Source organism: Oryx dammah, unplaced genomic scaffold (assembly GCF_014754425.2).
Source record: "Oryx dammah isolate SB20612 unplaced genomic scaffold, SCBI_Odam_1.1 HiC_scaffold_3, whole genome shotgun sequence".
In the NCBI taxonomy this organism is placed as follows: domain Eukaryota; kingdom Metazoa; phylum Chordata; class Mammalia; order Artiodactyla; family Bovidae; genus Oryx; species Oryx dammah.
The window spans coordinates 79,147,111-79,171,274 of record NW_024070187.1 but is presented as its reverse complement, the minus strand read 5'-3'; the positions used below and the strand labels follow the sequence as shown (position 1 = coordinate 79,171,274).

General features: G+C 33.6%; 1 protein-coding gene across 1 annotated transcript in view; it reads left to right on the top strand.

Moving 5' to 3' along the window:
- The window catches only part of TECRL (trans-2,3-enoyl-CoA reductase like), a 145,338-nt gene that overhangs the window by 94,305 nt on the left and 26,869 nt on the right, over nt 1-24,164 (top strand). Inside the window, exons 6-8 of the mRNA XM_040238288.1 lie at nt 1,387-1,492; nt 2,621-2,693; nt 15,756-15,799. Of these exons, the coding sequence (XP_040094222.1) occupies nt 1,387-1,492; nt 2,621-2,693; nt 15,756-15,799 (223 nt within the window). The remainder of the gene's footprint in view (nt 1-1,386; nt 1,493-2,620; nt 2,694-15,755; nt 15,800-24,164) is intronic.

Genomic DNA, 24,164 nt, shown 5'->3' with positions numbered 1-24,164 from the left:
AACATCTCTCCCATAACAGGTGCAGTTTTATTTTTATGAATTAATGAACAGTGATATATTAACTAATGATTTAGGTATGTTGCTTTTTGTTTATGTGTTTCTCCCAAAGTCACTCATTAGTACCAGAAATCATCAATTCATTGTGGTTTTATAAACGTACAGTGTAGATTCAGTGTTTGATTTTACATGTCATAGATGAAATGCTGATTTTTATGCTTAACGTTTATTGGTTTAAGTTTATAATCTTTGATAAATATTGATTTTCTTGAATAGCAACCATAGTTGTTGAAATTTTACATGTTTATTCATAAAATAGGTGTGTATTTTAATGGAAATATATTTTAAGTATAAACAAGGAAACATACATCTGTAAACTGTATTTGACATTCACTTTTTAAATATTAATTATACAAATGACAAGAAGAGGTGATGGGTTAGAAAAGCAACAAAAACAAATGACATAAAAAGACACAAAATATTGCAGTATGTTAGGCAAGAAAACAAACTAAAAAAAAAAAAAAAGCTGCATTGAACCCATAGGAAGTGAATTAAACTTTTTCATTCTGCAGTACTTATTAAAGGACAACCAGGCAATGAAAAGCTATTTTGAATATTATAACATGTCAAATGTATTCTAAGTAGGTTGTAAATTTTCTGCTTCAAATTTAAGCCATTTTCATATGATCACATTTATAAGTACTTTAAATATATATACATATATATATTCATTCCTTGGAATGATGTGAACATACTGTTTATGATTGGTATTATAAAATATCTTGAGTGTCATCAGAAGTAAATTTAAAGAAATTGTTGTAACAGTACTTATATTATTAAATTTAGAAATTTTCTAGAATAAATAAAATAAAAATATGAAAACTAACATTTGTGTTTTAGTTATCAAAACCAGTATTTTTCTGATAAAGAGAAAGTTACAATATATTAATATAGATGAACCTATTTACTAAACAAAAATAGACTCATAGATGTAGAAGACAAGTTTATAGTTACCAAAAGGAAAAGATGGGGAAAAGTTGAATTGGGATGCAGGGATTGATATACACTACTAAATATAGCACAGATAATGAATAAGAACCTACTATATAGCACAGGGAACTCTGTACTCAATACTCTGTAATAATTTATATGGGAATATAATTTTAAAAATAGTGGATATGTATAACTGATTCACTTTGTTGAAAGGCAGAAACTAACATTGTAAATTAACTATACTCCAATAAAATTAACTTGAAGAGATTTATCTTCAAAAATAGAAAGGAAAGTAACAGCAAACAAAAAAAAAAGAAAAAAGAAAACATCTTATGTATAAGGTGATCCAGATTTTTGGAAGGGAATTTAATGGACTTGTGTTTTATTTCCTTCTAGCTTGGCCTGCTTCTGTCATTGTATACACTATATCCGATACCTTTTGGAAACCTTATTTGTTCACAAGGTTTCTTCAGGACATACATCTTTGAAAAATTTGCTAAAGGTGGGCACTGATATGTTTTGTAATTTTAATTATTTTTGATAAATTTTATGTATAGGATGATATGCATCATCATTTAATCATGCTATTTCTCTCAAGCTCAGATTTTTATGTTCAGGTGTATCAGCATATCTTAAACTGCTAAAATGCCATTTTGTGAGTGATCTGGTTCATCAGAGCTGCCCTTAACAAAAAATGTTACATGAAATATTTGCCATGACCTTATGTTACAAGGTACTTTTAGGCACCTTTAATTTTGAAAATACTTAGCACTGAATTCAGACTAAGTACCACTTAAAGAGGAAGAATCTGATACATAAACCCCCTAATAAATATAAATTTGTATGACTAAAATGATGATGCTATATCCTCTATATCTGATTGTTGTCAGTGTAATGGCAGGATCTTTGCTGTCCCCCAAAATAATGAATATAAATGCTATTAGCTGTCAAATGGTTATCAAGAAAACAGAAAACATTGTGGAATATTGAGATGGAAATGTACGTTAGACAATATGGTATGACTCAATTTTCCAATTTAAATTGATTTTATTTTCCTATTTAAAGTTTGGATTCAAAATGAATTATATCTTTAAGACCTTCCTGGGTTTTAGCAAATATTTACTTTCTAAAATTTTTGAAGAGGGAGCTATTCTATTTTTGTCATTAAATGAAGGAGTAAACTCTTGAACTCTTAGAAACCTCAAAAAATCATTTAGACTAGCTTCTCTTTTGAAAGAAGGTATTAACATTCATCACATCAGCATCATAATCTTATCTAATAGATTAATTTATTATTTATATTACTTCCCTCCTATTTATTACTTGACAGACAAAAGCTATTCTTGAAAAATCTTCCTAAAATACATTTCTACATTTCCCTATATCCTAAATACTCATTTATATTAACAAGGTTTGAGCAAAGAAATGTATTTTCTTAATAATATCAGATAGGTGCTTTTAAGATGTTAGCTACTTGACTCGATGAAGAAGCATTCCATTTATCAGGCTTAGAAAATTTATAACCTTTTTATACCAAAATACTGTGATGTGGAATATTAATGTCTGGGGTGGATTCAAATGATGTTATGTATATATATACTCCTTAACTTTTATTTTGTTTTATCTGTAGAGTTGTGCCTTTTATTGGGGATTCACTTCTTGGATTGCCTACTACATTAATCATCCACGGTATACACCACCATGTATGTAGAATTTCTTCTTAACTATCCCCATACTAAATTGCCAACATCAAAACTCTGTTCTAAACTACATAGAAATGATGCATGACATGGCACACATAAATGAATAAGAAAATAATGAAAAAATATAAATTTAAATTGCTTTCACACATACTTCATTAAATTTTTATGTAGGATTAGAAGATCAAATTTGACTGACATATTTTAATTTATTTTGTCTCCATAGAAACTGTAGCAAAAATATAAGTTGATCATAAATCTCAAAAATGACAGATAGTAAAATGAAAAGGTAAAGATAAAAAAATTCCACATAATCACATAATTATGGACAATAAACTGTCAGGAGTTTTTAAATAAATAATTGTGTTTTTTTTGAAATATAATTCAAAAAGAAAAATAAAGGCTTTTTTTTCCCTTTGACATATTGCTTCCTATAACTTTATTAAATGTCTTATCCCTGATGCAGATGAACCAGTTTAGTGCAATGCACACTGTAACAAAACCTAAACCCTTTTTTCCTATTCTTGGGGGAGAAATACATGTCCTGATCAAAGAATTCCATTTTTTAAATCTTCAGTGTACATTTCCTCATCTTTTCCTGCAGTCCAAAAGGCACTCATAGCAGAACCTTTGTATGATATATTATGTATTATAATACACATAGTATTATATGTGATGTTTCACACTTAACTGAGAGTTTTTTGTGGTCAATTTCTACTTTTTAAGTTTGAAAATAAATGAATATAAATTATGTATTCAAGCTTTATTTTAGATTTTATAAAACAAGATAACCTTAAAGATGTTAAATTAATATCCTTACTTGAAATAGTAACACAGGGAATTACATTATTCAGAGTTTTTGCCAAAATTCAGCAAATCTACTTCAGCCATCAGAGTAAATGATTTCAGTGTTCAAAACTTTAACTCTTTGTAAACAGATGGGAATACCAGATCACCTCATCTGCCTCCTAAGAATATGCAGGTCAGGTCAAGAAGCAACTTGACTGGTTCAAAATTGGGAAAGGAGTATGGCAAGGCTGTATATTTTCACCCTAATTATTTAACTTCTATGCAGTGTACATCATGCAAAATGCCAGGCTGGATGAAGCACAAACTAGAATCAAGATTTCCAGGATTTAAAATATCAGTAACCTCAGATATGCAGATGACACCACTCTCATGGCAAAAAGGAAATAAAAAGCCTCTTCATAAAAGTGAAAGAGGAAAGTGAAAAAGCTGGCTTAAAACTCAACATTCAGAAAACTAAGATCATGGAATCCAGTCCCATTTCTTTAAGGCAAATACATGGGTAAACAATGAAAACAATGACAAACTTTATTTTCTTGGGTTCCAAAATCACTGTCATTGGTAACTGCAGCCATGAAATTAAAAGACTCTTGCTCCTCGGAAGAAAAGCAAGAGCAACCCAGAGCATTTAAAAAGCAGAGCCATTATTTTGGTGACAAAGGTCCATCTAGTCAAGGCTATGGTTTTCCCAGTAGTCATGTGTGGATGTGAGAGTTGTATCATAAAGAAGGCTGAGTGCCAAAGAATCGATGCTTTTGAACTATGGTGTTGAAGAAGACTTTTGAAAGTCTCTTGAACAGCAAGGAGATCAAACTAGTCAATCCTAGAGGAAAACAACCCTGAATATTCATTGGAAGGACTAATGGTGAAGCTGAAGCTCCAATACTTTGACCACTTGATGCAAAGAGCTGACTCATCAGAAAAGACCCTGATGCTGGGAAAGATTGAAGGCAGAAAGGGGATGACAGAGGATGAGATGGTTGGGGGTCATTTCTCACTGAATGGACATGAGTTTGAGCAGGCTCCAGGAGATGGTGAAGGACAGGGAGGCCTGGTGTGCTGCACTAAGTGGGGTCACAAAGAACCAGATATGACTGAGCAACTGAACAAAAAAATGCTAACCAATGAACTATGAATATGAAAGGAAAGAAATTCCCCGATCTTGATCTCACAAAACTCTGATATTTTAAAATATTTTATCTGAAAATGTGCTTTCCAACTTTAGAATCTGAACAGAAAAATAAATATATTGTTGATTCATGGTATTTAAGAAAAGGAGCCTCTGAAAATTGCAGCATTCATATATATGATGCAAAATAATAGAGGTTAACTGTGCTTAATGTGTGCAAAATACTTATGGAAACTTTATTATTTGGCAAGAACTGTAAAATCGCTATTTGTTTTGTAATTAGAAACAACATTTGAGGGTTATGTAGAATCAAGAGGAAAGAGAGTGTGTGTGTGTGTGTGTATATATATATATAATTATGGGTGATTCACATTGATGTATGGCATAAACTAACATAACATTGTAAATTATCCTCCAATTTAAAAGTACAAAAAAATTTAAATAAAATCATTATGTAACAGTTAATAATCCCCATTATATATTAGAATGCTAAGATGCTAAAAGCTTAATTTTACCATCCTTAAGACTTTATAATAAATATGATGTAAGTAGGATTCCAATTCTGTGAAGATATATAAAGCATTACAATAGCTATGCCAAATGAAGAGTGAATATCATGTATAGGCACTGCATGCTTTGCATGGCTCTGATATGCATGTATTTCAGTTCTTATAGTTCAGTTAAATAATACCAGCCCCTAAATCCACACTTCAGATTTCAGTTACCACACATGTGAATTGCAGTTCCACAAAGTACAACCTTTGCAGCTAGCTCTCAGTCTACATATCACTCTATAACTAACAGATGCACATCATGGTCAGTGACATCTGACAGTGGATAGTACTGCACATCCCTTATTCCGTTCACTCACAACCAGCAAATAACTGGAACAGAATTGGCACTTTGTCACAGAAAGTAGTAATCTGAGCAAAAGCCTAGTCAGGCCTTAGTAGGCCAAACCAATATATCATATTCTGGATAGACATTTTCTGAAAAAAAAAAAAAATCACATTAACTTGATCTTAAATTTTGATCTAAGTAGGAGAAGCTTAAAGCAAAACTATATGACACTGAAAGATGAACTCCCCAGGTCGGTAGGTGCCCAATATGCTACTAGAGAAGCGTGGAGAAATAACTCAAAAAACAATAATGAGACAGAGCCAAAGTGAGCACAACCCCCAGTTATTGAGGTCATTCATGATGAAAGTAAAGTCTGATGCTGTAAAGATCAATATTGCATAGGAACCTGGAATGTTAGGTCCATGAATCAAGGCAAATTGGAAGTGGTCAAACAGGAGATAGCAAGAGTGAACATCGACATCTTAGGAATCAGTGAACTAAAATGGACTGGAATGGGTGAATTTAAGTCAGATGACGATTCTATTTACTACTGTGGGCAAGAATTCCTTAGAAGAAATGGAGTAGCCCTTATAGTCAACAAAAGCATCCTAAATCCAGGACTTGGGTATAATCTAAAAAATGACAGAATGATCTCTGTTCAATTCCAAGGCAAACTATTCAATCACAGTAATCCAAGTCTATGCCTCAACCACTAATGCTGAAGAGGCTGAAGTTAAATGGTTCTGTGAGGACCTACGAGACTTTTTAGAATGAACACCAAAAAAAGGTGTCCCTTTCATCATAGGGGACTGGAATGTAAAAGCAGGAAGTCAAGAGATACCTGAAGCAACAGGCAAGTTTGGCCTTGGAGTACAAAATGATGCAGGGCCAAGGCTAACAGTTTTGCCAACAGAACGTACTGTTCATAGCAAACATCCCCTTCCAACGAGAGATGATTCTACACATGGACATCACCAGATGGTCAATACTGAAGTCAGACTGATTATATTCTTTGCAGCCAAAGATGGAGAGACTCTATACAAAAGCAAAAACAAGACAAGGGAACTAACTGAGGCTCAGATGATGAAATCCTTATTGCTAAATTCAGAGTTAAATTGAAGGAAGTAGGGAAAACCACTAGACCATTCAGGTATGACCTAAATAAAATCCCTTATGATTATACAGTGGAAGTGAGAAATAGATTCAAGGGATTAGATCTGATAGACAGAGTACTTGAAGAGCTATGGACAGAGGTTCATGACATTATATAGGAGGCAGGGATCAAGACCATGCCCAAGAAAAAGAAATGCAAAATGGTTGTCTGAGGAGGCCTTATAAATAGCTGAGAAAAGAAGAGAAATGAAAGGCAAAGGAGAAAAGGAAAGATATACCCATTTGAATTCAGAGTTCCAAAGAATAGTAAGGGGAGATAAGAAAGCCTTCCTCAGTGATCAATGCAAACAAATAGAGGAAAAAAAAGAATGGGAAAGATCAGAGATCTCTTCAAGAAAATTAGAGATACCAAGGGAACATTTCATGCAAAGATGGGCTCAGTAAAAGACAGAAATGGTATGGGCCTAAGAGAAGCAGAAGATTATCAAGGAAAGGTGGCAAGAATACACAGAAGAATTATACAAAATAGATATTTATGACCCAGACAACACGATGGTATGATCATGCACTTAGAGCCAGACATCATGGAGTTTGAAGTCAAGTGGGTCTTAGTAAAATCACTACGAATAAAACTAGCGGAAGTGATGCAATTCCAGCTGAACTATTTCAAATCCTAAAAGATGATGCTGTGAAAGTGGTACACTTAATATGCCAGCAAATTTAGAAAACTCAGTCGTGGCCACAGGACTGGGAAAGGTCAGTTTTCATTCCAATTCCAAAGAAAGACCATGTCAAAGAATGTTCAAACTATGTCACAATTGAACTCATTCGCATGATAGCAAAGTAATACTAAATTTTTTCCAAGCCAGACTTCAACAGTACATGAACTGAGAACTTCCAGATGTTCAAGCTGGATTTAGAAAATGCAAAGGAACCAGAGATCAAATTGTCAACATCCATTGGATCATAGAAAAAGAAAGAGAGTTCCAGGAAAACATATACTTCTGCTTTATTGACAATGTCAAAGCATTTGAGTCTGTGGATCACAGCAAACTGGAAAATTCTTAAAGAGATGGGAATACCAGACAACCTGACCTGCTTGTTGAGAAATCTGTATGCAGGTCAAGAAACAACAGTTAGAACTGGACATGGAACAATGGAGTGGTTCCAAATTGGGAAAAGAATATGTCAAGGGTGTATATTGTCACCCTGCTTATTTAATTTATAGAGTAAACACCATGAGAAATGCCAGGCTGGCTGAAGCACAAGGTTGAATCAAAATTGCTGGGATTTGAAATATCAGTAACCTCAGATATGGAGATGACACCGCCTTATGGGAGAGAGTGAAGAACTAAAGATCTCTTTATAAAAGTGAAAGAGGAGAGTGAAAAAGCTGGCATAAAATTCAACATTCAAAAAACTAAGATCATCACATCTGGTCACATCATTCATGGCAAACAGATGGGGTAAGAATGGAAACAGTGACAGATTTTATTCTCTTGGGTTCCAAAAGCACTGCAGATGGTGATTACAGCCATGATATTAAAGAATGGTTGCACCTTGGAAGAAAAGCTATGAGCAACTTAAACAACATATTGAAAAGTGGAGACATTACTTTGCCAACAAGATCTGTCTAGTCAAAGATATGTTTTTTTCCAGTAGTCATGTATGGATGTGAGGGTTGAGCTGTAAAGAAAGCTGAAGAATTGATGCTTTTGAACTGGTGTTGGAGAAGACTCTTGAGAGGTCCTTGGACTGCAATGAGATCCAACCAGTCCATCCTAAAGGAAATCAGTCCTGAATATTCATTGGAAGGACTGATGCTGAAGCTGAAACTCCAATCCTTTGGCCACCTGATGCTAAGAGCTGACTCATTGGAAAAGACCCTGATACTGGGAAAGATTGGTAGAAGGAGAAGTGGACGACAGAGGATGAGATGGTAGGATGGCATCACTGACTCAGACATGAGTTTGAGCAAGCGCCGGGAGTTGGTGATGGACAGGGAAGCCTGGGGTACTACATTCCATGAAGTCACATAGTGTCAGACACGACTGACCATCTGAATTGAACTGAGAAAAAGCTTCAACTTCTCAAATTGATAGCTTCTTAGTGTGCACTGATTGCTCTAACAGAATACCACAGATTGGCTTAATCCAGAAGAATTATTTCTCACAAATATTCAGCTTGAAAAGTCCAAGATCAAGGTGCTGGCAGGTGGGGTTCTCTAGTGGGAAGTCTCTTCTTGATTTGTCGATGCCTCCCTTATCATTGACTGCTCACATGGCAAAGAGCAAAAGCAAGCTTTCTGGCATTTCTCAAAGACACTAGTCCCATCACAAGGGCCCTATCCTCATGACCACATATAAACTTAATTCCCCAAAGTTCCATCTCTAAATACCATTTTATTAAAGTGTATGGTTTCAACATCTATTAGGGGACACCATTAAACCTATAGCAATAGTGGGCTCCCTACAATAATTAGCTCATGTCCATGGAATTATCCAGGCCAGAATACTGGAGTGGGTAGCCTTTCCCGTCTTCAGGGATCTTCCAACTCAGGGATCAAACCAAGGTCTCTAGCTTTGCAGGCAGATTATTTACCAGCTGAGCCACAAGGGAAGAATACTGGAATGGTTAGCCTATCCCTTCTCTAGCAGATCTCCTCACACAGCAACTGAACTGGAGTCTCCTGCATTGCAAGAGAATTCTTTAACAACTGAAGTATCAGGGAATCTCTAAATACCATTATATCAAAATTTATGGCTTCAACATCTAACTATTAGGGGCCACCATTAAGTCTGTAGCAATAGTGGTGTGGGCCTAGGATAATTAGCCCACATTGAAGCCTAATAATGGGATCCAACAGATCTAACTTTGTCATATGATTATGACATTTGTTACATTTAATTTTTTCCTCAGAATTTCACTTTTCTGCTTTAATCTACAAAAAGACCTACTCTGCATTCATTATATCTGCAAAAGATGTTTAAAGAGTGATTTTTTCCCTTTTATAATGTTTGCTTAGAACTTAAGGTTAAACTTTTTGATTTTACATTGAAAATGAAATTAATGAAAAAGTTGCTCAGTCCTGTCTGACCCTTTGCAATCCCATGGACTGTATAGTCAATGGAATTCCACAGGCCAGATTATTGGAGTGGTTAGCCTTTCATTTCTCCAGAGGATCTTCCCAACCCAGGGATCAAGCCCAAGTCTCCCGCCTTGCAGACAGATTCTCTACCAACTGAGCCACAGGGAAAATCCAATGCTGTTCCTCCAAAGTAGGACTACTCTACACTATCTCTTTTTTTTTTTTAATTTATTCTTTATTGGAGTATAGTGATTTGCAACATTGTGGTAGTTTCTGCTATAAGGCAAATTGAATCAGTTATACATATATCCACTCCTTTTCAGATTCTATTCCTATAAATGTCATTACAGTATATTGAGTAGAATTTCCTGTGTTATACAGGAGGCTCTTATTATCTCTTTTATATATGCTGCTGTTGTTTAGTTGCTTCAGTTGTGTTAGACTCTGTGTGACCCTATGGATTGTAGTGCTCCAGGATCCTCTGTCCATGGAACTCTCTAGGCAAGAATATCAGAGTGGATTGCCATGCCCTCCTCCAGGGTATCTTCCCAAACCAGGGATCAAACCTGTGTTTCCTTCATTGCAGGCAGATTCTTTACCCTTGAACCACTAAGGAAGCCCCTATTTTATACATAAAATGAAGTGAAAGTTGCTTGTTGAGACCCCATGGACTGTAGCCACCAGGCTCCTTTCCATGGAATTTTCCAGGCAAGGTTCTAGAGTGAGTAGCCGTTCCCTTTTCCATATCTTCCTAACCCATGGGTCAAATCCAGGTATCCCACATTGCAGGTGGATTCTTTATCATCTAAACCACAAGGAAAGCCCAAGAATATTGGAGTGGGTAGCCTATCCTTTTTACAGTGGATCTTACTGACCCAGGAATCAAATTGGTGCCTCCTGTACTGCAAGAAGATTCTTTATCAGCTGAGTTGTGTATATATTAATATCAGTCCCCCAATTTGTCCCTCTCCCACTTTGCCCTTTTGTAACCATAATTATGTTTTCTACTCTGTGACTCTATTTATGGTTAGTAAACAAGCTTATATGTGGAATCTGAAAAAAAAAAAAAGGTGGTACAAACTACATTTTCTTTGAATGAGATGAACTAAACCTGAAAACATAGACAAACATAAAAATTTTTAAGCAAGAAATTTAAAACTAGATATTTAAAATGTATTCCTAAATCAGCATTGAATCTGCAGCTCAATTCCAGAAAAATAAACAATGCAATCAAAAAATGGGCCAAAGAACTAAATAGACATTTCTCCAAAGAAGACATACAGATGAAAAGATGCTCAACATCACTCATTATCAGAGAAATGCAAATCAAAAGCACAATGAGGTACCATTTCATGCCAGTCAGAATGGCTGTGATCCAAAAGTCTACAAGCAATAAATGCTGGAGAGGGTGTGGAGAAAAGGAAACCCTCTTACACTGTTGGTGGGAATGCAGACTAGTACAGCCACTATGGAGAACAGTGTGGAGATTCCTTAAAAAATCTGGAAATAGGACTGCCTTATGACCCAGTAATACCACTGCTGGTCATACACACTGAGGAAACCAAAATTGAAAGAGACATGTGCACCCCAATGTTCATCGCAGCACTGTTTATAATAGGCAGGACGTGGAAGCAACCTAGATGCCCATCAGCAGATGAATGGATAAGAAAGCTGTGATACATATACACAATGGAGTATTACTCGGCCACTACAAAGAATGCATTTGAGTCAGTTCTAATGAGGTGGATGAAACTGGAGCCTATTATACAAAGTGAAGTAAGCCAGAAAGAAAAACACCAATACAGTATACTAATACATATATATGGAATTTAGAAAGATAGTAATGAAAACCCTGTATGCGAGACAGCAAAAGAGACACAGATGTACAGAACAGACTTTATTTGGGAGAATGGCACTGAAACATGTATAATATCATATAAGAAATGAATCACCAGTCTAGGTTCGATGCAGGATACAGGATGCTTGGGGCTGGTGCACTGGGATGACCCAGAGAGATGGTATGGGGAGGGAGGTGGGAGGGGGGTTCAGGATTGGGAACACGTGTACACCCGTGGCAGATTCATCCTGATGTATGGCAAAACCAATACAGTATTGTAAAGTAAAATAAAGTAAAATTGAAAAAAATACTAACATTATAGAAAAGACTATGAAAAAAAGAGTAAAGATGCATATAAAAACTTTTTCAGCCAAGTATTTAGAATCTTATTAAATAATCATATTTAATGAAAATAAAGAAGCATACTAATTAAACAAGTTAGAAGTTATTTTAGATTAAAACACTGTAATCAAACTACATGCTGTATTAAGTTCAGATACTTAAGAGTTGCAGAAGATTTGAGCCCATTTTTGTATTATTTCCCTTGAAAATTTTCTGTAAAAGCTGAATGCTTACAATATAATGTAATCTTTCATTTAACCTCACAATTATAAAAATGAAAGAAACGATTGTATTTTTATGTGTGTCTGATTTTTTCATCGTATTTTTCTGTGCTTTCAATTTATATGTGTTCTTTTGACATTAAGCTGGCCAAAAAGTTCATTTATTTTTTCCCATAAGATATTTGTAGTCTGCTTAATTGTCTTTAACTTCATTCAAAACAATTCTGTTAGATTTTATTATGACAGCTGTCATTACATTGTGCAGTTTTTTAACAAAATTACTTATGGAAATTGGTGAATTTTTATGTAGCTTTTTAATATTGAAGATGGAACACAAAATGCAACACTTTTGGCACCTTTTGTGTTATTATTTCAAGAAAGGTTAAAATACAACTGAAACACAAAAATTGATTTACACCATGTATAGAGAAGGTACTGTGACTGATCAAATGTGTTAAAAATGGTTTGCAAAGTTTTGTACTGGAGATTTCTTGCTGGACGAAGCTCCATGGTTAAGTAGACCAGTTGCAATTGATAGTCAACAAATTGAGACACTAACTGAAAAAAATCAATGGGAGATAGCTGATACATTCAATTTATCCAAATAAAATGCCAAAAATAATTTGCACCAACTTGGTTATGTTCATCGCTTTGGTGTTTTTATTCTACATAAGTTAAGGGGAAAAAATATCTTCTTGACTACATTTCCACATGTGATTCTTTATTTAAATATATAGAGAAACATTCCATTTTTAAAACAAATTGTGACAGGCAATGATAGGTGGATACTGTGCAATCATGTAGTACAGAAGTGACTATGTAGCAAGTGAAAGGAACCACTACCAACCACACCAAAGATCGGTCTTCATCCAAAGGATGTGATGTCGTGTATATGGTAGGATTGAAAGGTTCTATTATGAACTCCTTCTGAAAAATCAAATGATTAATTCTAAAAAGTATTCCTCCTAATTAGACCAACTGAAAGCAGCACTTGATGAAAAGTGTCTGGAATTTATCAGTAGAAAATATGTAATCTTACATCAGGATAACGTAAGACTGCATGTTTCTTTGATGACTAGGCGAAACTGTTAAAGATTTATATCTGCCATATTCACCAGATGTTGCACCTCTGGGTGTCCACTTATTTTGATCTTTACAGAATTCTCTTAACGGAAAAAATTCTATTCCCTGTAAGGCTGTAAAAGGCACCTGGGATAGTTCTTTGTTCAAGAAAATAAAAAGGTTTGGGAAGATGGGATTATGAAGTTTGTTGAAAAATAGCAGAAAGTAGTGTAACAAAATGGTGAATATGATGTTCAATAAAATTCTTGGTGAAAAAGAAAAATGTGTCTTTTATTTTTAACTTAAAAATGTGAAGGAACTTTTTGACCAACCCAATACATACTCAAGTGTTTAATTCAGGATATTTTTTTTATTTACTACAAACATGATCATTAAAATTTTCTATTATTTTTATGTTATAATTTAAATCATTGTTCTTTGCCCATTGTATCAATTATTTTTTTCACTTCCTTCCATATTCTCTGCACAAATAGTTTCACATTTTTATAGCCTTATTCTCAATAGATTTGACTGCATAAAATACATAACATCTGCATATTTACACAAATTAACTTAAATGAAAAACAATCTATTGGTATGTATTTCCAACACATATACCATTAGGAATATCATTTTACATACTTGAACAATGCTCGAAATAAATAAGAAAAATATATTATCATAATTGAACTGGCCAATGGCAAGAACATTCTATTAATTACAAACCAGAATGCATATGTACAGGAAATTTAATATATAAAAATGTTTAGTCTCAAAAGCACTCAAGAAAAAATGACCTATGTTTTGTCGATATATATGTGAAGTATTATACAAATTATAAAAACATGATAGACAGTTTTAATCATATCTAATATTTTTTCTAGAATGCTTGTTTCAAATTATATTATCTACAACTTATTTTGGGAAATAAATATAAAAATACATTAAAATTACATTCTTTGGTCCAATACCTTTTTATCACATCGCTATTTATTCTCACTAAAAATGAAAACAAAACAAAAAATGAAAACAAAGCGTATCTTCACAGTCTTGATGCATGAATGGTCTGAACCCCTCTCTTCTATGTGTTAACATCTATTCACTTTTTAGATAAAAGTTCAGATATGTATTCAAAGTCCTCCCTGATCTTCCTGATTACGACAGATCCCTCCTTTTAGCTCTTAAATTAAATATTGCATAGGTCCTCCTATGCAATATTTAGAATATATTTAATATAATTACATGTATTAATAAATATATAATATTCACATTAAATTTTATGAACTACATTATACAATATGATGCAATTTCTATCATACCTTTGACAATGAATGTTTATAATATCAGAAAATTCTATAAATATATCCTTATGTTAACAAATCCAAGATTCAAAATGAGTAATTACACTAATGTGTAATTTGTAGATATGTTTACAAAAATAAACACAATTTATTTGGTTGGCCAAAAAGCAGTTTCCAATTTTTCCATAAGATGTTACTGGAAAACATGAATGAATTTTTTTTGGCCAGCCCAATACATAAAACTAGAAGAAATGCAACTATTAATATAGATAATGAGCTTATTAGAAAACTCCATTTTCATTATTTTCTATATTCAAAATTGTCCAGTATAAACAAGGTGAATGTAGAACTCTGCTTCAAATTCCATTTTGTTCATTACTCTTCAAGATTTGACAAATAATGTAAAGTATATATATGTATATATATTTTATCAAATGGTGAGATTTGCTCCATGTATTTGTTTTCATGTTGAAAATATATAAAATACTTAAAATACTGTCTGTTGGAAAACATCAGTGAAAAATAAAAATTATTATTTTTAAATTTAATTAATTTATTTTAATTGGAGGCTAATTACTTTACAATATTGTAGTGGTTTTTGCCATACATTGACATAAAGAATTATTATTATTACCATTTTTCTTTTCATTGTTGAACATTAAAAAGATATATTATTGATTTCATTTACACACTAGGTCATACTAATGTCCTTTTACAGTTACAAACAAGTGGCTTCCCAAGTGGTCTAGTGGTTAAGAATCCATCTTGCAATGCAGGGGGCACTGGTCGATCTCTGGTCTGAGAAGATCCCACATGGTGCAAAGCAACAAAACTTGTGTATCACAATGACTGATCCGGTGCTCTAGAGCCCTGAAGCCTCAACTGCTGAGGCCACTGTGCCTAGAGCATGTGCTCTGCAACAAGAGAAGCCACCACAACAAGAAGCCCCCACACCACAGCTAGAGAGAAGCCTGTGTACAGGAAAGAGGACTCAGTGCAGCCAAAAATAAAACTAAATTAATTCATTAAGAATTAGTGACAAACAGGATAGATCAAACCTGCTTTTAAAAGGTTTAATAATAAAATTATAAATAGACTCCATTTATATTCTAAATATCATTAAGTCACTAGAAGAAAAGTATATGTAGAAAGCAAGAATATTACCATCTCTGCAGATTGCAAACGTATCATTCCAAAAGCTCAATTACATATCACACAGTGCTTTCAATTTAGAGGGCAGAGATAGTCAGTAAATCTTGCCTGAATTATGTCTACAGTATGTAAATCCAAAAAATGAATGTTGTTTATCTTTTTCTGCTTTCTAGCATTTGGATACAGGCAAGTTGCAGTATCTGCTATCAATTTTCTGGTATGTATTATTTATATTATTTGCTATTCATGCTCTAATCATGGCATTATTATGAATTCAAATAGACTGCATTTGAGAATTTGTCAGATAGAAAATATGATTTATTTATATACATAATGGTATTAAATGAAATAAATCAAATAACTTCCCATAATCAAGTCATTACTCTCTAAGTGTTTTATTTAAAATATTCTACTCATCTTAACTCAGCAGTGGCCACAGGAATGGAAAAGGTCAGTTTTCATTCCAATTCCAAAGAAAGGCAATGCAAAAGAATGCTCAAACTACTGCACAATTGCACTCATCTCACATGCTAGTGAAGTAATGCTCATAATTTTCCAAGCCAGAGTTTAGCAATACGTGAACTGTGAACTTCCTGATGTTCAAGCTGGTTTTAGAAAAGGCAGAGGAACTAGAGATCAAATTGCCAACATCCGCTGGATCATGGAAAAAGCAAGAGAGTTCCAGAAAAACATCTATTTCTGCTTTATTGACTATGTCAAAGCCTTTGACTGTGTGGATCACAATAAACTGTGGAAAATTCTGAAAGAGATGGAAATACCAGACCACTTAACCTGCCTCTTGAGAAATCTGTTTGCAGGTCAGGAAGCAACAGTTAGAACTGGACATGGAACAACAGACTGGTTCTACATAGGAAAAGGAATGTGTCAAGGCTGTATATTGTCACCCTGCTTATTTAACTTCTATGCAGAGTACATCGTGAGAAACTCTGGACTGGAAGAAACACAAGCGGGAATCAAGATTGCCGAGAGAAATATCAACCACCTCAGATATGCAGATGACACCACCCTTATGGCAGAAAGTGAAGAGGAACTAAAAAGCCTCTTGATGAAAGTGAAAGAGGAGAGTGAAAAAGTTGGCTTAAAGCTCAACATTCAGAAAACGAAGATCATGGCATCCAGTCCCATAACTTCATGGGAAATAGATGGGGAAACAGTGGAAACAGTGTCAGACTTTATTTTTTGGGGCTCCAAAATCACTGCAAATGGTGATTGCAGCCATGAAATTAAAAGACACTTACTCCTTGGAAGAAAAGTGATGACCAACCTAGATAGTATGTTCAAAAGCAGAGACATTACTTTGCCGACTAAGGTCCACCTAGTCAAGGCTATGGTTTTTCCAGTAGTCATGGACGGATGTGAGAGTTGGACTGTGAAGAAGACTGAGCGCTGAAGAATTGATGCTTTTGAAGTGTGGTGTTGGAGAAGACTCTTGAGAGTCCCTTGGACTGCAAGGAGATCCAATCAGTCCATTCTGAAGGAGATCAAACCTGGGATTACTTTGGACGGAATGATGCTAAAGCTGAATCTCCAATACTTTGGCCACCTCATCAGAAGAGTTGACTCTTTGGAAAAGACTCTGATGCTGGGAGGGATTAGGGGCAGGAGGAGAAGGGGACAACCGAGGATAAGATGGCTGGATGGCATCACAGACTCTATGGACGTGAGTCTGAGTGAACTCCTGGAGATGGTGATGAACAGGGGGGCCTGGCATGCTGCAATTCATGGGTTAGCAAAGAGTCGGACACGACTGAGCAACTGAACTGAACTGAACTCATCTTAAAGGATGATTAGAATTATTTGAAATACAATAAAATTTGGGAAAAAAAATTAAACTCAGTAATTCTTCCTGTTATCTTCACATTTCAGTTCAGTTCAGTTCAGTTGCTCAGTCGTGTCTAACTCTTTGCGACCCCATGAATCGCAGCTTCACATTAACCAACTTACAAACTACTAAGAGCAAAAAGTTTTACAAGTTTGATGATCAATCAAAATACTTTGGCTTAATTGTTAAGTAATTCTGAATGAAAATAAAGTCTATTTTTGTGAATGAAACAGGGCTCTTTACTAATTGTCCTCAGTCCAAGTGTTTAGATCATTCTATTTAACTTAACATATGCATTACCTGAACCTGATATGAATAAATCTGATTACAAAAGATTATTCATAATTTCTGAAGTGTGTTAATTACTGTATTGGGAACATAGTTAGTTCTGCATGTCACATATTTATTCCATGCTTTTATTCTTCACTCATATTTTCCCTCATTCTTGCTCGTGATAGATTAACTCACTCTGTTCCTATCCCTAATACACTGATTAACTCATATGATTCACATATATGACAAGATCCTTTGTGAAGTTTGTAGTGAACAACTTATACCCCACCATTTCATACAGGTACAAATTGAACACTTACCTTTGTAAAAAGCTCTCTTATGAACCTCTGTATGTGTGTATACTGACTCGATGGACATGAGTATGAATAAACTCCAGGAGTTGGTGATGGACCAGGAAGCCTGGCATGCTGCAGTCCACAGGGTCACAAAGATTCAGACACGACTGAGTGACTGAACTGATCTATGAATACACACACACATATATATATATGTGTGTGTGTGTGTGTGTGTGTGTGTGTGTATGTATATACACATAGAATTAATAATTTAGTTAAGAACATACACTACCATGCGGGCTGTGAGAGGGGCAGATTGTGCTACTGTCTTTTTAGGACCAGCAGCAGCAGCATGAAACTTGTTTAAAATATTCCTCAATAGAATAAGGAACCATCCTACACTGCTGGTGGGAATGTAAATTGGTGCAGCCACTGTGGAAAACAGTATGGAGGTTTCTTAAAGAACTGAAACTGGAGTTACCATTTGTTTCAACAATTGCACCCCTGGGCATACATCTGGAGAAAACTCTAATTCAAAAAGATATGTGCATCCCAGTATTCATACTAGCACTATTTACAATAGCTAAGACATGAAGCACTCTAAGTGTTTATTGACAGATCAATGAATAAAGAACATGTGGTATATATAAATATACATTTATGGGATATTATTCTGTCATAAGAAATAATTTAAAAATGCCATTTGCAGCAACATGGATGGACATAGAGATTATCACACTGAGTGGAGTAGGTTAGAGAAAGACAAATATTGCATTATATCATATATGTTGAATATAAAACATAATAAAAAGCAGAAACAGACTCACAAGCATAGAAAACAAACTTATGGTTACAAAAGGGGAGAGTGATGTGGGGGAAGACATAAATTAGGAGTTTGGGATTGCAGATGCAAGCAACTGTATATGAACTACATGGGCCTACTGTATAGCACAGGGACAATAGTCAATAAGTGAAGTGAAGTTGTTCAGTTGTGTCTGACTTTTTGTAACCCCATGAACTGTAGCCTACCAGGCTCCTCCATCCATGGGATTTTCCAAACAAGAGTACTGAAGTGGGTTACCATTTCCTTCTCCAGGGGATCTTCCCAACCCAGGGATTGGACCTGGGTCTCCCGCATTGCAGGTAGACACTTTACTGTCTGAGCCACCAGGGAAGTCAAGCTATAATATACAATAGTCAATATCTTGTGATAAATTATAGTGGAAAAGTACAAAACAACAAATGAAATAGAAGGTCCACTAGTCCTAGTACTTTTTAATAATAATGTAGGTAAGATCCATTTAACTTTTACAAATAAAATAGGATAGTAAGATATAAATTTTAGGAAATTGATTCTAAAACAGAATATAACTAATGTGTTTATCAAGTTTGTATATAATCACCTAACATTGAAGGTTCCTACCATATCAGAGGTGGACATGACGGAGTGACTGAGCACACATGCACTATATCATTAAGAACATAGCAGCCTATGGTTCATATGCATGTGTGTTAAGTCACTTCAGTCGTGTTCAACAATCTGTGATCCTATGGACTATTGCCCAATAGGCTCCTCTGCCCATGGGATTTTCCGGCTGAGAAGACTGGAGTGTACTTCCATGCCCTCCTCCAGAGGATCTTCCTGACCCAGGTATCAAACTTGATAGTTCATATAGCCTATTATTTACATTTTAAGTGGTAAAATTTACATTTTGAGGGAAAATTAAATTTGAAAAATAATTTTGAATTAAATTATTAAATAAATAAATAATAAAATTTAAACTTGAAAACTAAAATTTGAGAAACATTCATATTTGAGTGATAGAAATGACTTTTCTCCCTGGTTTTACTTCTGTGTCTTTATTGTCATCATTAGTTATTCACTCATTTAGGTTGAGCTTTTTTTTTTTTTTTCTCATTATTAGAATGCAAATACTCTTGGAAAAGTAATAAATTGGGCTCTTATCAAGAAGTTATAGCTGTTCTTATAACATCTAGCTGAAAAAAATCATTATGTATAGAACAGTAATTTCTGATTAGGGGAGAAGATTCTGGGAATGATATATGATAGATTTTAATAAAGGTGGGGGAGAGTGGGACCTTGCTGTGGAAACCACAGAAAGGCTAGGGAAGTGCTTGTATTTAGTATTTGTGGACAAGATAAATGTGAGAGGAAAAAGGATGTACCAAACTTAAATATTTTCATCACTTTGCTCAGAATTAGACGCGATGATTTTTTTCTGATACTTTTCTGACTATTGGGAGACATCAATAAAAAAACTTACATTTACTCTTTATTGGAGATTTAAAATCAATGACTCTGTTTTCTTATCATTTTAGTTTCTTCTCAAAGTCCCTGATATATCTGATATAAATAATAACATAAAAAGGAATCAAGTTTTGTACCTAAATCAGGCTGAACTTGCTGCTTCCTAAATAACTTGCTTTAAAAAAACTAGTTTAAGAAATTGATTATATAAATTAATACAGATATTATATTTTGCTATTACATCATAATTTATTATAATTATCCTTATTTTTTCACCTAAAACTGACTTATACCTAAGCAAAATAATGATTTAAATTAAAATCAGCTGTTACTATAACCATAAAATTGTCATTTGAAATATAACTATAAAATATATAATTATAAATTATATACATATATTAATATATAATATCAGAGCTAATGTAAAAAAAGTCCTAAAAATAATCATAACTAGTTTTTTGACAATAATGAACTACATAGTCACTATGTGTAAAATATATTTATTTTTAAAATGTTACTTTATTGTGCTATTCTTACACTATATTCTTATTGTATATGTTCATACTATTATGTTACACAGTATTTCATAAAAGTTCTATGGATTAAAAAATTGCAGATATCCCCAAAACTGTGGTAATGAGATGTGTTAGAGGAATAAATATTTTCTATTTTTAAACATTAAATCAATTCCAAAATTGAGTTACAATTTTGAGTTACAATTTACTGACTTAAAATATCATCTGTTTAGGCATTTTCATACAATAAAATGCTAGTTTCATGGAAAAATTAATAAAATAACTAGCAAATGTATCATTTTATCATACAATAATATAAATATGATGTTTGATATTTTCTTTAAAACACTTTAGTTTTTCATTGCAGAAGAAAAGTATATTGGTTAGAGCCAAAACAATACAATGGAGCCAAGATAGTCATAAGTGGTGCTGAAATGACTAGATATACACATACTAAAATAAAAAAAGAAAAAAAAATATCTAGACCTGGAACTTACACTTATCACAAAATTGACTCAAAATGGATCACAGACTTGCAATGAAACACTAAACTAAACAAAACACAATCCATGAAAGGAATAACTGATAATCTAATTTATTAAAATATAAAACTGATTTGCAAAGACAATATCAAGAGAATGAGATAAAAAGCATAGACTAGAAAGAAGATTTGCAAAGACACATCTGATGCAAGATGGTTATCCAAAATATTTTTTTAATCCTCTTAAAACTTAACAAAAGACAAAATGACTTGAGTAAAACATGGACCAAGACTTTAACCAACACTTCATTTAAGAAGATATAGCAATGACAAATAAGCATATGAAAAGATGCTCCACACCATTTTCATCAAGGAAATGCAAATTTAAACAGTAAGATATCATAATATTCCTATTAGAATAGCCTAAATCCAGAACATTAATTATACCAAATGCTGAAGAGGATGTGGAACAACAGGAACTACCATTTCTGCTGATGAGGACAGTAAAGTCATTTTAAAAGACTGGTATTTCTTACAAAACTGAATTTATTTTTACCATGTGATCCAGAAATCATGCTTCTTAGTATTCTCCAGAGGAGTTGAAAACATATCTCTATGCAAAACCTTGCACAGGGATGTTTAAAGCAGATTTATTGACAGTTGACAAATTTTGGAAGCAGTTATGGTTAGCTTTCAATAGGTGAATGGATAAACTATGGTACATGCAGACAATGAAATAGCATTTAATGTTAAAAGGAAATGAGCTATCAATCCATGAAAAACTTAATGGTATATTTAAATCTTAAAGGTATATTTAAACCAATCTGAAAAGCTTATATATATATCATGTAATTCTAAATCTATGACATTCTGGAATAGGCAAAACTGTAGTGATAGTTAAAAAAAAAATTCAGTGATTTCCAGGAGTTGGAGAGAGAGGGATAAACAGGAAGGGTAAAGTACAGAGTAAAGTGACAATACTTTATATGATATGAGAATCATAAATGTCATACATTTGTCCAAATTAACAGAATGTACAACACCAAGCAAACTCTAATGTAAACTGTGTGCACTGGGTAATAATGATGTATTAATGCAGGTCCATCAAACATAACTAAGTACCACTCTGGTGGGAAGTGTTGCTAAAGAAGGAGGTTATGCATATACAGGGGGAGGGGATGTATGAAAAATCTCTGTAACTTCTCCTCAACTTTGCTGTGTATTTTACACTGCTTTAAAAAATTAACTCAATGAAAAAAATTATAGGTTGGCATTCATAATTTTCAACAATATATATATATTTAAATATTTTAATAATTAATATATCAATATACATTTCTTCTGAAATGCATGTTATCCTTTTTAATGAATGGACTAATATATAGTTCTATAATTTTGTGGTCACAGTAATATAAATTATCATAAGTTAAAAGACTTCATGAATGCTGAAACAGTATAATATTAGCTTATATTGTCATACAGTGTTACAGTGTATGTGATATGTCTTATCCCTTAAAGTATAAATGAACACTTACAAGATGAAAAAACAAGAGGAAACTAAATTCCCAAGATCAAAAGCATTGATATATTTTATAGGTGAAACTTTTTCTTAATTATTTATTTATCCTGAATTTTCTTTATTCTTGACATATGTATTAGGAAAAATAAACATGATAAAATTATAATTATTTTATTATCATCATTATAAATAGACAAAAATATCTGAAGCTCGAGCTTATAAGTGATAGAAACATTTTAGCAGATTCTGTGTTTCAAATCAATTAGTAAAATGACTATCAAATTGCTTGATAGTTATAAGATATTAGAGTTGCCAATAATTAATAATACATATAAACTGTAAGGATAACATGTATGCAGAAATAAGATAGATTATATTTATCCTATAAAAATATTATGCAGTCATAAAATAAAGACTGCTTGTTTTTACTATGGAAAATAAAAGGATTTTACATTCACAATGTGACAGCCTGACTAGCTGATGGCAATAAATTCTGTATTATGCTGTTTTCTTTTTTTTTCCTATGGATATATCACTTTCACTATTTAAAGCTGAGAATGGTTAACATGATGAAGCTTGTTAGGAGAATAATATATAAACTATATATCCCAGAAAGTTGATGTCCCTCGACCCTTTTGCTCATTGACCACCGGCATATTCGTCACAATGCCAACATGTTAAGGAACAATATACTTGTCTCCCTTTATCTATAGGTTACACATTCCAAGGCACTCATTGAATGTCTAAGATCTCATATATCAGAGATCTATATGATATAAAACATCACATATCATGATATAGAACCCTATACATACCATGTAATTTTTCTCAACATACCTATGGCAAAATTTAATTTATAAATTAAGCACACTAAGAGAATGTCCAAACAGCTTAGAATGACCTGAGATTTCATCATGCTACTTAGAATGGTCGACAAAATAAAATCTATGGATTTTTAAGTTTTGGAATTTTCTTTTCAATACTTTTGGACCACAGTTGACTGTGGGTAACTGAAACCACAGAGAGTGAAACTGCAGATAAAGTCAAGGGTATACTTCACCTAGTAGTAAACAATAAGAATCTTAAGGTTGAAATATTGTATATTTTGAATCAATCACACCTTTCAACCTGAAAACAATGGGATTTAATTTGGATAGTCCTATTTGGGCTTCCCAGGTGGCTCAGTGGTAAACAATCCTTCTGCCAAGACAGCTGATGTAAATTCCATGACCCCTGGGTCATCAGGAATATCCCCTAGAGGAGAGAAAAGCAACCCGCTCCAGTATTCTGGCCCGGAAAATACCATGGACAGAGGAGCCTTGTGGGCTACATTCCATGGAGTCGCAAAGAGTCAGACATGACTAAGCATGCACACACCCGCCTGCA